The sequence below is a fragment of the Ooceraea biroi genome, chromosome 1 (assembly GCF_003672135.1).
Source record: "Ooceraea biroi isolate clonal line C1 chromosome 1, Obir_v5.4, whole genome shotgun sequence".
NCBI classification, from domain to species: Eukaryota; Metazoa; Arthropoda; class Insecta; order Hymenoptera; family Formicidae; genus Ooceraea; species Ooceraea biroi.
The window spans coordinates 18,222,156-18,236,647 of NC_039506.1; the positions used below are offsets into that span (position 1 = coordinate 18,222,156).

The following is a 14,492-nucleotide window of genomic DNA, read 5'->3' on the forward strand; positions in this document are numbered from 1 at the left end:
CGTGCCTCGCCGAATAATATTTGCCGAGTATGATTGTCGTGTACTGGATGAGTGAGAAAAGTGTCACAGTCTTTCATTGTAAAAGTTAATTTGTTTGCATCGATTAATTAGTAGTATAATATTTAAATAATATTTAAATAACTGTATTCGAAATAAGCGATTAATTTAATCACGTAATAATGATAATAGCGTTGAAAAAAAAAGAAAATAAAGGAAGTTTGGTTGAATAAATGGATAGTTTAGAATATATATTTTTTTAATAATTAATTAATTTTTATGAAAATTGATTTATATGTATAAGAAAATCGCTATCACTTTCTCACTCATCCAAAATATTAATTTTCTCTTTTGAACTGAACATCTGAATTAAACAATTGAATATCTTTTTTCAAATTCTCCACATTCAAATTCATATTTAAAAATAGAAATTTCCTCGGAATATTAATGTAAGAAATTGTAAGATCATTTGTGATTTCTTTCAGAATTGTGTACGTCATTGCTCTTTATGAGTGCAATTTCCATCTCCCAATTGGAAATCATAAATATGTCCATCCATATTTCTCGCGTGAAATAGACGGGAATTTAATCATTTCGTGAAAAGTTTCTCGCGCAAATTGCTTCGAACCATTGTGCATCGCACGTCGTGTGCAAACGCGAAGTACTTCGTGACCAACATCAGACAACTTCATTGCAACTACGAAGTAGTTTCTCCATAATTCTGACCAATTATCTTCACTTATCCGAAACCTAGCAAGATGCATCACACATCGAGAAATCCTTTCCGCATGCCACGCAAGGCACTAGTCGCGCCTTTGGCACATCGCATCGATCTCTGTAAAGTCGCACACTTATTCCAGTTTTCGAATTGCAGCTTTCTTTCTCCTCTCGTTGACATTCCGGCCGGCATTTTTTGTTATCATTTATCGATATTAAAATTAGACAGTGAAAAATCTCTAGTTATCCTTAAAAATTTAATGGCTTTTATTTAACTTTTGGAGGTCACAGTTGAAGTTAATGCGACAATCGATAGTTAATCGATATCTGTACCTACAATTTCATTATTTCGCTTCCAAAACTCTTCTTAAGACCTTCGGTGAAGAGCCAGTCAAGGTTTATTGAAAAAAACCGAAATTATTACTCGATGCAGTAGTCAAAGCGTGCAACCGGCTCTGATCAAATCAGCGCAGCTGGTTCGATCAACTGATTCAAGCTTCTCAAGCGCGAAAAGCGGACACGCGAGGGACATCGACATGCGACATCTACGACACTTTGTGGCGCGGACACGAACATGCGAGGTCTTTGACATCCCGACCGCGATTGGAACAAGAAAATCGGCGTGTCGCTTCTTCCAGAAACCCGGCATAATCCGCAAGCGGTTGTCCTTCTGCAGATCCCATCGTCCCGATCCATCGACCTTCACGTGCTTCGGGGGTCGACTATGTTCCACGCGCAAATATAATCGTATATCCAGTATCTTTAGTAGTTTCACGCTCCTTTTTCTCGGTGGAATTCGTTAAGGGGACAAAGGCGGTAAGACGTTCGAGACTAGGACAGGTAGGAGAAGAGAAAGGCAAGGATCGGCAAGGATAAGGATAAGTTTCTTTTTTGGGCTCGCCGGATTCGGCCATGGTAGACTCGGAAGTCGTATTTCACCGACGATATCCCTTTTAAAAGGGCATACGTGGCGTTTTTATGAGCCCACTTTTGCGCGCGATCCTGGAAAACGAACGCGCTGGGGAGATAACAGTTTTCGTGTATGGAATTCCATTTGCCTCCGATAAACTTTCTTGACTGATCGTTTATTGTTGACTGATATCTGATAGGATGTATCCGACATTTTTAATAGATTCTTCTTTCGTTTGTTCTCGTCTAATATGAGGAATCTAATACGACGAAGAATATTCTAAAAAATGTGTACGTATAGAAAAATTTTTATTTATTAATATATTAAATATATATTAATTAATACTAGTTAATATTTTTCAGTAATTTAATTAGTATCTTAAATAAAATTCTAATTGAATACTTTCATAAAAAATTAATAATTGGTATTAAAATTTATATCGAATATTACTTAATCAGTATTAATTAGCTATTTAATTACTACTTAATGATAATTAATTCATTTGCTCAGATATATCTTCCTATCATGATGATGCAAGAATTTATTACGCGTGGAAGAAATTTCACATTTTACCTTCCTGGAAAGTTCGTTCAACATCACAAGTAGATCTTACCCGACCTAGATTATTTTTTCAGTTTAGGCGAATATCTTCCAGAAAAATTCTCTTCATGTATCGCTGATTTAGATGAAAAATTTTGATTCCGAGAAAAATAAGAGGAACGAAAATAATATAATTGTGCAGCTGTGGCGCGCATTATGGCTGACGTTGTTCAGTCAGCAACATCGGACGTCCGCGCTATTCCGTACGTATCGCCCATCTGTTTCGTTTGCCGGCGTGACAGCGTAATTCTCGCGGGACGACAATAAAGGATTTCTAGCAACTAGATCCGCACCTGCGGATGTGTCAATAAAAAAGATGGGAAGCGATGCGATACGATAAATTTAACGGAGGCGATTGTAAAGTACGGATGAATTGACTGCAACTATTGAATGAGTGAAAAGCCATGACAGTTTTCCAATTCAGACGGAGTATTTCGAAGCTGCATTATTTGCATTCATCCAAAATAATTCTGCAATTATTGTTTATAAAAGTATGAAGGGAAGAGACTATTACAAAAACATAATAAAATACAAAGAATGATTGATTCATGATCTTTTATATGCATACATATGGAATAATTATTTTCATTATTAATTATTTTTATTATTCAATTATTGTTAGTAATGATACGAAGCAGTTCGCAACAACATATACAATGCAATACAGAGGACAATCGAGTTTTAATGGTCTCATGATTATTGAATGAATGAAAAAAATCACAGCGATTTTCCCGTTTGAAAAATAATTTTAAAATCAGTTTATTTGTATTTTAAATAATTCAGTTTCTCAATCAAACAATTCGTCCGCATTTTCGACGATGCTTCGCCAGACAATGCACTGACATTTGAGACAGCATTGCCATTTGACAATACTTGCATAATGTCATTCGCTGAGACATGATCATAACATTTCTCACTCGTTACCCAATAATCGGTTTATTTCCGCGTTATCGCGATTCAAGCATCTCGCATTGTTCCACGATGATAAGACTTTTCTCGTAGCGTGGCATGTTTGTGCAACAACTATCGGCCATCGGTCAATTCCACGAGTAATCGTCATCCAGCGGCCGCTCAACCCCTCAAGCCGGTTCCGCCTCTCCCCCTTTATACATTCACCCCCTTCTCCCTGAGACCGACCGCACTCACGTGCGCGCCGGTCGCGTGTCACCGTCTGACGTTGCCCGGCAGTCACGTGGGCGTGTGACGCAGCTCTCCCGCGCGACATCTCGAGGACGCGACGCGACACGCACAAATCTCCGACAGAGCCAGCGTCGCGGCAGATGCGCCCGAGCGTTCCACCGTGCTGGGCAGTCCCCTTTCCCCTTCTTGGGAGGCGCGCGACGACCATCGCGCGAGGATGACGTTCGCGAGGGGTAAATCGGCGCGCGGTACGTGAATAGGTAATTTCCTGGTCACGTGTGAAAGTACCTTAGGAATCCAGCGGCCGAGCCGGTCCCCTGACCTTTGCTGCCGTTGCTGCCGACGCTGCTGGTTCTCGGGCGGCCTGGCTGGCTGCACGACCGCGAGCAGAGCGAAGCGAGCGAGAACGAGCGTACAATGATGGAAATAGATTGACACGGCGATTGAAAAGCTGGTGTAATTTCGAGGCCACGTAGATTCGATGATGTAGGACGGTCTACGCGATAAAGTGGAGGAATATAAGTACGACATTATCGCGATTTCATTATCGTTTCGCTACGCTTACATCGTGGCGACAAAAAGTCTTATTTATTTTAAATTGTATCCGTTTCTGTGAATTAAGATAATTATATGTATGATGTTGTATTGTAGTTCCGCGTTCTTCATAGTTTCTGCATTTTTTGCGATGTTTGCATACCTTGCGAAATTTGTAGAAATTTTATAGATGCGTATGTATATGTAGAGAAAAATGTATTTTAATAGTTTACTACTTTGTGGAATATTTTATATAAGTGGAATTAAACGTGAATCTGGAATTTTAATTTCATTATATAAAATATCGTAGTGATGTTAACATTTCTTGTGTAATTTAGAATTTAAATTGCAATCTTGATTTTGTACAAAGTCTCATTAGATCTGTTGCTATTAATAAGCAGCTCACAACACTTTCCGAATCAAAATAGTTTGTTAGAGAATATTTTTGAATTATTAGAGAATAATAAAACACACACACGCACGAATTACCAATAATTATTTCTATTATACTGTATCATTCAGTATCCCTACACTCATCTATTTTTAATTTTTAATTTTGTTGTACTTTGATTTTTTATTTTTAATTGCGTCAGTATTCATGCATAATAATTAAACAATATAATTTCTAATTTATATTATATAATTAAATGAATTTCGTAAACGTATACTTCGCGTACTGTACGTCGTGACTTTCTCACTGACGGCGTACTTTCGAGACTCGGCGATTCAGTGCTCAAACTCGTATTCAATAAGGTCAAGAACTGGCTGCATACCCTTGATTGCCGTAACTCTTTCTCATCTCTCTAAGAAATTCGATCAAGTTGCGACATCGATACAATATGCCAAGAGAAAAGTGCGTAAGAGTCTGACGAATTTTATTAACCGAAAGCGGAATCTAACTCAAAGATAACGATAGCGAAGCCATTGACTTATTAGTCGCAATGCTATCTGTTTCTTTGAATGTATACATGATAATATTCCAGTCTCTGGTACAATTGTACTGAAAAAAATACAAGAGAGTTGTCTATTATCTTTTATTTTGTTTAAATTTTTTATTCAAAATACTTTCTTTCTGGGCTCCGTCTTTCGGAAGAAACGTTAAGCCGTTGGTCCACGCACAGCCGATAAATCGCTGTGTTGTTACCCACCTTGAATAGTCTTCGCCGAAGAGCCAAGGCAAGTTGTAATCTTCCCAACACCATCCGATTTGATGACATTGATATTCCGCAAAAAATGTTTCATACGACTCATCAACAAAAATTATGAAAAAATACCAATATATAATTACATTGATGTTCTTGTAATTATATATTGGTATTCCATTCTTTTATAATTTTTGTTGATGAGTCGTATGAAAAACGGAATGGATCGCGCGACGATTGGACACACTCCGCCAAAATTGTAGGCTTTTCTTTTTATCAGGGAAAAAAGCCAGCTGACATTGCAGTAGCGTTCCGAAATTTTTGATTTACTCAAGTGTTTTTCCGCTCCGCGTAGGACGAGCTTGTTTAATCTTATATTGTTCGCGCTATCAGATGTCGAACGATATACACATATTCCGCAAAATACGGAAATCTTACGTCAATAATTTTTACACGACAGCCTCGAGCAAGGAAACGTGTATCGAACTGTATCTGCTACTTCCCATCTCTCTTTTTCTCATCGATACCAGTCTCGCTGGGTGTGATTTGCGACGTCACGCGCGACAGGATGCTGAACTGAAAATCCAATTGCTCCTTTTCGCAGGATGACGAGCCACCGGAAATTACGTATTGCGTCGTGGAGCACACGGGCACGCTCACGCTACAAGCGATGACGCCGACCCTGCCGATGCCGGCTGAGGAGGAGCTGAACAAGATGTTTCTCGAGCTCGTCGACGAGCTGGACCTGACCCAGGCCAATCGGCAGGCGGTTTTGGCACTTCCGGCGAACAAAAAGTGGCAGATATACTGCTCCAGGAAGGGTAACGGCACGCTGGACAACGGCGGCTTACGAACCACCGACCTGAGCGGCGATCCTGAAGACTACATTAACAGATTGAAGACTATAGCGAGCGTGAGTGAATCACATCTTATTTGATCGATAGATAAGACAGATATCGATACGATCCGGTTTTCCTGCTTTCCTGTGTGAAATATATTTAATATTTATTTAACGTTCCAAAAACCGGACTTTGGTTTAACTTAATATTTTTGCGAGCGGTTTTGGAGTGATATTGAGGCTGAAAGCTGTCAGGCTGTATGATAAAAAACGTGAAACTCAAAATAAATATATAACAAATAAATATATCGAGATAACTAGCGATTTCAAAAATGTTAAAGGTTTTAAAGTTCACGCGCACAAGAACTATTTTTGAATTTCTTCTGCTTTTTAACGTTTCGCTATAGTGTCACGTAATCTTGCGATAATAGATTGTTTAAAAGATTACTCCAAATTATTTTTTAATTTATTTTTAACACGTATGATGAGCATATGGCATGTTGTGCACAGAGTCCTTTCCCGGAGGAAGGCGAGGAGGTGTCAAATCAAATGCGCCAGGCTGAAGCTCTAAAGACTGCCCTGAGGACGCAGCCGCACAGCTTCGTCCTGAGATTTATAGAGCTAAATGGCCTGAACGCTTTATTGCAAGTACTGGGAACGATGGATGCTGAAGCAGCTAATAGCAATCTCCACACCAGTGTCATAGGATGTCTCAAAGCTTTAATGAACAATTCGGTAAGCTCCATTACATGTATATACAGCGCCGTGTACAGTAAGACACAAAAAGTGTCTTAACAACATTTCATGTTTCATGAAAATTAATGTTTTTATATTATTGCACGTACAGAAATACTCGAGTCAAAGACAGTTTTCCATTATAAAAATTAACTAGTTTATTCGTATCAAAAAATATCTATTTATTACATAAATTATAGTTATAAATATATTATAATTCCTCCGTTGCTTCTTCTAATCAAAATTTTTCTTTTTCTAGAATGGCAGAGCGCATGTGCTGGCACATCCAACAGCGATCAACACGATATCGCAGTCGCTGGCGACTGAGAATATAAAGACGAAGATCTCCGTGCTGGAGATCCTCGGCGCGGTATGCCTGGTGCCAGGCGGCCACCGCAAGGTCCTCGAGGCCATGTTGCACTTCCAGCAGTATCATTCCGAGAGAACGCGCTTCCAGTCTATAATCAACGACCTCGACAAGAATTTCGGCATCTACAAGGACAATCTGTCGCTGAAGACGGCGATCATGTCGTTCATCAACGCCGTACTCAACTACGGGCCCGGTCAGGTGACGCTGGAGTTCCGGCTGCACCTGAGATACGAGCTGCTGATGCTCGGTATTCAGCCTATCATCGAGAAGCTGAGGAAGTATGAGAACGAGACGCTCGACAGGCATCTCGACTTCTTCGAGATGGTGCGGAACGAGGATGAGAAGGAGCTCGCCAGGAAGTTCGAGAAGGAGCACGTGGACACCAAGAGCGCCAGCGCTATGTTCGATCTTTTGCGACGAAAGCTCAGTCACACCGCCGCTTATCCGCATCTCCTCAGCCTGCTCGAGCATTGCCTGTTGTTGCCGTGTGAGTGACTTTTAGCTCACGATAAATCTCGCATTCAGGAAAAAAGTTATTCAATTGACAAAATCGCGGCTTGATCGTGATTGAACAAATTATATAATTAATTCAAATGATTTAACACATGCTTGAGAAAATTCTGCTTATCTAAGCTTATCTATTTTGTTGATCTTACAAGGAAAGGTTTTTGGATGTTACACTCGGATTTCAAAAATTTTTTGCATGCAGGTAGGGAGGTCCCCAAATAGAAGAAAAATTATAAAAGTAGCGGCCCAAATGCATATTTGCGCGCTACGTGCGCAATTTTCGATGTTAGGTTAATTACTCAAAAATGCTATTTCCAATCGAATTCTTTACATTTTTTATTTCACCTAATGCACAACGCTTTAAAAAGAAATCAAAACCAAAATTAAAACTGAAAGAATTAAAAACCTCCCTTGACCAGATCTTTTATGTCCTCGTTATGGATTCTGATCAAATCTATTTAAAGTCGCATACAATAAATCACGCAGAAAGAGCAAACTACGATTTGCGCAATGTACAATTATTCCAAATTGTGTGCATTGGCAGTTGCAGTAAAAAATTAAAAAAGTTACGATGCAAATACCGTTTTTGAGCAATGGGCCTTTTATACTCACTGTGCTCGCGCGGCACGAGATTACATTAGACGCTCGTATTTTCTAAACACACACACGCGCGCACACACACAAGTACACACACGCACACAGAAGCACATACGCGCGCGCACACACATACACACACACATAAAATTATTCAAAGCAATATAAATGTGCATTAGGTGAAATAAAAAATGTAAAGAATTCGATTGGAAATAGCATTTCTGAGTAATTAACCTAATATCGAAAATTGCGCACGTAGTGCGCAAATATGCATTTGGGCCGCTACTTTTATTTTTTTTTCTATTTGGGGACCTCCCTACCTGCATGCAAAAAATTTTTGAAATCCGAGTGTAACACCTAAAAACCTTCCCTTGTTAGTGTATTATTTTCTCAATGCCATCGATGTAATGATGATTGTTTTCTTGTAGTGGATTATGGCTCGCATCCTCAGCACTGGCTACTGTTTGATCGAATCGTTCAGCAGATAGTTCTGCAGTCGGAAAGTAACGAGACGGGATTGATGAGAAACCCCGATGTGGCTCCGATTGAGATAAACGTGAAGGAGATCGTCTATCTTCTCGCGAAAGAGGAGGAACTGGTGGCGGCGAGAAAGAAGGCCGAGGAGCTGGAGCGCGAGAATTCGGACATGTCCACGAGACTAGCCAAGAAGGAGCAAGAGTTAGATCTGAGAACTCAGGAGAAGGTACGAGCAAAAATCAGTATCTCTTTTATCAGGAATCACAATTGGTGTCTTATCATCTTCGATAACAAAATCGAACTTTGTGTATGAAAGAAAGCTATATGTATAAACTTGATTAATCTAAGATTATACTTTTAAAGAAGTTGGTAAACAATTTAAATGACTAAATATGGATTTAATATGTGTGTATTAGGTTGTTCATTAAGTTCTGCGGTTTTTTTGCCCTAAATTAAAACATAAATCTATTGTACTTACACATTTATTCAATCTAGAATGTATTGTCCATCTTGATCGACCACCTTCTGCCAACGTTCTGGAAGGGACATAATGCCGCGTTTGTAGAAGTCGCGCGACTTCTGCGCGAAAAAGTCCTTCAAGTACGTTTGAATATCGTCCACTGAATTAAAGCGCTGCCCGTCGAGATTGTTTTGGAGTGACCGGAACAGATGGTAATCCGACGGCGCAAGGTCTGGGGAGCACGGTGGGTGCTGCATGACTTCCCAGCCAAAGCGCTTCAACTTCTTCTTGGTCACCAAAGCAGTGTGTGGTTTGGCGTTGTCGTGGTGGAAGACAACGCCCTTCCTGTTCGCCAATTCCGGCCGCTTCTCCGCCACTGCCTACTTCAATTTTTCTAACTGAGCGCAATGCTTCTCGGCGTCGATGGTCCGACCGCGCGGAAGCAGCTCGAAGTACAGGACGCCTCGCCAATCCCATCACACACTCAGCATCACTTTCTTCGGATGCAAATCCGCTTTGGCAACCGATTGTGACGACTCACCCGGACCGCACCATGACCGCTTGCGTCGAATGTTGTTACATACCACCCATTTTTCATCTCCCGTGACCACCCGTTTGAGAAAGGCCTCCAGCGAGTTCCATTTCAGCAGGGATTCACAGATCATGACGCGGTCCAAAATGTTCTTTTCGGTGAGCTCGTGAGGGACCCAAACATCTGCTTTTTTCGACATCCCAAGCCGTTTTAATCGCTGCGCAACCGTTGTATGGGCGATGTCGAAGCGCTCCGCGATCTCCCGCGTCGTCAGGTGTCGGTCTGCTTTGATTGCGGCCACGATTTGGTCGTCGTCAGCGGTGGATGGACGACCGGAGCGAGCAGCATCGGAGACGTTCACATCTCCGGAACGAAAGCGCGCAAACCAACGCTGACAAGTGTCAGCGCTTATGGCCGAGTCCCCGTACACGCCACATATCTCACGTTGTGCGTCCGTCGCTTTTACTCCTTTGCGGAAGAAAAATAGCAAAATGTGCCGAAAATGCACCTTTTGATCCTCCATTTTCAATGAATAGCGCGTACACACAACACGTCAAAACACAACAAAGACTCTGGCGAAATGTCAAGCGTTGTCTAACCTGTCACGGAGTATTCGGCAATCCGCGGTTCAGGCGATGCATGCTATCTTTTTCAATGGACAAACGCTATCTATCAAGAAAACCGCAGAACTTAATGAACAACCTAATACATACAGATATACATGATTGATAAATTTAATAATTATGTAAAATAAAAAGGATGTAATTTTTTTTTATATTTTGGAATGAGTTCAATGTGTATATGTAATACATATAAATTGTATAAATATTTCTTATTTCCATATACCATTATAGTTTTCTACTTTAGTAACATTGCTACTCAAGATAATTTTTATTTCTATTAATCTTGAATATTACCAACATTATTAAATTATTAAATGTTGCATTGGTGTTCATTTTGCAGGAGGATATGGATGCGAGCTTAGCGAGGATCAAGGAACGTCTCGAGAAAGAGACGTCAATGCACATAGAGACAAAACAGAGAATCTCCGAGCTACAAGATAATCTCGAAACATTATCACGACAAATTAACAACGAAAAATCCGAAAGAAAGCGTCTAGAACAATTGGTAGCCTCGGGCAGTTTGCCGGATGATGCGAAAGCTACCCTGAAAATTGTGGAGGACGAAGTACTCGAAAAGGTCGAGACCAAACCTACTCCGCCACCACCGCCGCCCCCTCCGTTGGCACCTCCGCCACCTCCTTGTTTGATGCCGGCTGCTCCTCCACCTATGAAGGTATTATTATATTATGCTTTTATGATAATAACAATATTAGCAAAATATGGAGAATGTAAAATAAATATTTTCTCTAAAATAAGAATAACCTGCAAAAAAACATTATTCATAAATTAAAGTTTGTAATATTAACAAATTTCGAAAATATGAAATGTTAATTCTTTGAATTAATTTAATATTGAATATATATTATAGATATGAAGTAACTTTAATATATTAAATATACTTCGTAATATTTCAAACTAAATTAATAAACATTATATAATTTTTTTGAATATCGTAGGTGGAGATAATAAAGAACGTCCCACAGCCGAGCAATCCATTGAAGTCGTTCAACTGGTCCAAGATACCCGAGCAGAAGTTGCAGGGTACCATCTGGTCCGAGTTGGACGACACGAAGCTGTACAACGTGATGGACCTCGAGTCCATTGACAAAATCTTCTGCGCCTATCAGAAGAACGGTGTCTCCACGGAGGGTTCGATAGAGGATCTAAGGACACTGGGCAAGAACAAGAAGACGTCGGTGATCGACTCGAGGAGAGCGCAGAACTGCACGATATTATTGTCGAAATTGAAAATGTCCGACAACGAGATCACGAGGACGATACTGTCGATGGATCAGCAAAATATCTTGCACATTGACATGGTGGAGCAGCTGCTGAAGTACATACCGTCGTCGGAGGAGGCTGCCTTGTTAGACATGCATCAGAAGGACTTGCAGAACAGGGCCGATTGCTTCTTGTATCAGATATCAAAGTGCGTTGTGCTCCCGATTTAATTATTATTATATTGAATCGTTATACATGTATATTATTAATCGATATAGTATTCATATCGATTAAATTATCGATTACATATATTTTCAATTAATTTAATCGTTATGAGGCAGAAAGTCGTTTCAATGGCCGATTTTAATAAGTATTACAAAATTTACCATTTGCCACGCTGTTTTAAATCGTGGATCAAACAAATTAAATACAAATGATGCAAATAAACTGATAAATTAATCAACTAATTTACAAAGGGTGACTGCTGCAAATTTTTTATTTTTCCAAACATTGTTTAGACTAAAATTGCAATTATTATTTTAAACGATGTAATAGCTAGTTTTTAATTTGTACATAAAATTCGATTTTTCTTTGTTCATAAAATTTTTGATCGACCATAAACAAAAGTAAACTGTAAATTTTCGTCTCCAGAGTGCCGCATTACGAGCAGAGATTGCGCTCTCTGCATTACAAGAAGAAGTTCGCGGCCAGCATCGCGGAATTAACGCCGCGGATGCGAGCGGTTCTGGAAGCGAGCCGGCAAGTGGCCAGATCGAGGAGGCTCAGGAAGCTTCTGGAGCTGGTCCTGGCATTAGGAAACTACGTGAACCGCGGAAACGCGCGTGGCAACGCGTGCGGTTTCCGCCTGGCTTCCCTAAATCGTCTAGTCGATACGAAATCTTCTTGCTCGAAGGGCACGACACTGCTGCATTACCTCGTGCAGATTCTCGAAGCCAGATTCAGGGAGGTCTTAGAGATCGAAGAGGACATGCCGCACGTCAGAACGGCTGCCAGGGTCAGCATGGCCGATTTGCAGAAGGAAGTAGCCAACTTGAAGAACGGGCTACAGGATGTTCAGAGGGAGATAGGTAAGACTTTAGAAGGCAGTCATGTAATAGCTATGGTTAACAGCGCAATATAAAAGAACTAATAAGAGCTTAGGACATGGTTGAGACAAATTTACAAGTAACATCAACATTAATTTCTTTCCTTTTTTATTTCAGAGTTTCATCGAGGTCAAGCTCAAGTACTTCAGGGTGATATGTTCTTACCGGCGATGAGGGACTTCCAGGCGCAGGCCACATGTAGATTAGCAGAGGCGGAGGACTTATTCCAAGACATGAAGACGAGGGTAAAATTTAATAATAATTCAACAATAATTGCATTTCTGAGAGATTTTCGATCGTAACACTTTTGTTGTCGAAACAGTTTGACCGAGCAGTGAGACTATTTGGCGAGGATTCAGCGGGCGTGCAACCGGACGAGTTCTTCGGCATTTTCGAGAATTTCCTGCAAGCCTTAGCTGAAGCGAGACAAGACGTTGAAAATATGAGAAAGAAAGTCGAAGAAGAGGAGCGTAGAGCAAAGCAGGAACAGGAAGTAAGCGATCATATCTCGTTAATCAATAAACTACACGCGCGCGCGTTATATAAAATCACGTGGCTGCTTGTGGACTTTAATTTACTCCAAATTATTCACGATGAATTTAGGAATTTCAATCAAATAAGACACTCTTTCAGTTATCTTTAAATGAACATCTCGGCCAATTATTATTTTATCCTCCAAACTTACAAAAGGAAATGTTATAAATTTGTCAAAATTACAGCTCCGAAAGAGAACGATAGAAAGGAAGAATTCACGGGAGGGCATACTGAACAGCATATCATTGAGCAAGAAAAATGAAGCGAACAGTAACGGGCAAAGTGACAACAAGGGCGAATTCGACGATCTGATATCCGCTCTCCGAACTGGCGACGTGTTTGGCGAAGACATCGCCAAGTTCAAGAGGTCGAAACGGCGACCCGTCACACCCAGCGGTCAGGAATCGCGCAGACACAGCGCTCACAAGGAGGATTCTCGCGAACGCCATTAAGGCTTGACTCTGATTACCGGCAATCTCGATAGATAGATCGTGTTCTTAGCATTCTTGAAAGATTCATTCGTGAAAAGTTCGTCATATTTATAGATAAATTATAGACAATTTAATTTCGAGTACTGAGATAACGTTCCTTAAGATCGTTTAGGAGTATGAATGAGTCAGAGAGTCGTGGCGACCTTTCGCTATAAAATCAAACAATTTTCTTCGCAAAAATCATTTAAAATGATTTTTTATTTAACCAATCGATTTTCTTTGCTTCGTGATCTTTGTGTCACGATGATGTTCGAAACAACGCTTGAAACAATTTGGCACTTGTGCAATGTCATTACTATTAATTACTATTAATCAAAAATACATTACTATTAATACAAAAATTATTAATTAAATCAGTATTGATTAAATATTATTATTTAAAGATTATAATTTTAAAATATCGCTATGACTCTCTGACTCATGTAACATTACTACACTAACTTGACGTCTTACATCGATTTGACAGCGCAATGTATCTGCAATATTTCTACAACACACGAGATGTATATCTAGAAGAATTTAGTTGCATAGAAGTTTGTTGTATCTAAACGATTTATACAGAGAAATTTATACGGAAATTTTATATACGAAGTTCTTGACGCATTTATACATCAATAAGGACGTAATACCTAGCAAGAATTGTTTTAGAAATTTTTTGTAGGAGTTTTTCTATACATATTTCCATAACGAATTGAACCGTTGTTGAACGTGCCGACAGGAATTTAACATGGCATTATTTTTATTTCACCGAATATTTAATTTTCAGGAGATTTTCTGTTCATTGTCAGAATCTTACCATACGCGCATTACAGATTTTATTGACATTCGCACGTTTTTTAAAAATTTGAGTACTTTCTTGCTACGAGAAACTTTTAATCTGGCGAATGTGGCGTTAATATCATTTCTGCAGCAATTTTACGGGAATTGTTTTCAATTCTTCGAGTTTTATTCATAGTAGTAAAAA

At 39.8% G+C, this 14,492-nt stretch overlaps 1 protein-coding gene across 2 annotated transcripts in view; it reads left to right on the forward strand.

Annotated features, from left to right (window-relative positions):
- LOC105283321 (disheveled-associated activator of morphogenesis 1) overlaps window positions 1–14,492 on the forward strand; it is a 54,665-nt gene extending 40,173 nt beyond the window's left edge. For both annotated transcript variants that reach the window (XM_011345969.3, XM_011345971.3), the window contains 10 exons: window positions 5,645–5,953; window positions 6,389–6,613; window positions 6,873–7,470; window positions 8,513–8,787; window positions 10,517–10,849; window positions 11,133–11,605; window positions 12,049–12,485; window positions 12,621–12,748; window positions 12,826–12,996; window positions 13,223–14,492. In XM_011345969.3, coding sequence (XP_011344271.1) covers window positions 5,645–5,953; window positions 6,389–6,613; window positions 6,873–7,470; window positions 8,513–8,787; window positions 10,517–10,849; window positions 11,133–11,605; window positions 12,049–12,485; window positions 12,621–12,748; window positions 12,826–12,996; window positions 13,223–13,489 — 3,216 coding nt within the window. In that variant the 3' untranslated portion in view covers window positions 13,490–14,492. The remainder of the gene's footprint in view (window positions 1–5,644; window positions 5,954–6,388; window positions 6,614–6,872; window positions 7,471–8,512; window positions 8,788–10,516; window positions 10,850–11,132; window positions 11,606–12,048; window positions 12,486–12,620; window positions 12,749–12,825; window positions 12,997–13,222) is intronic.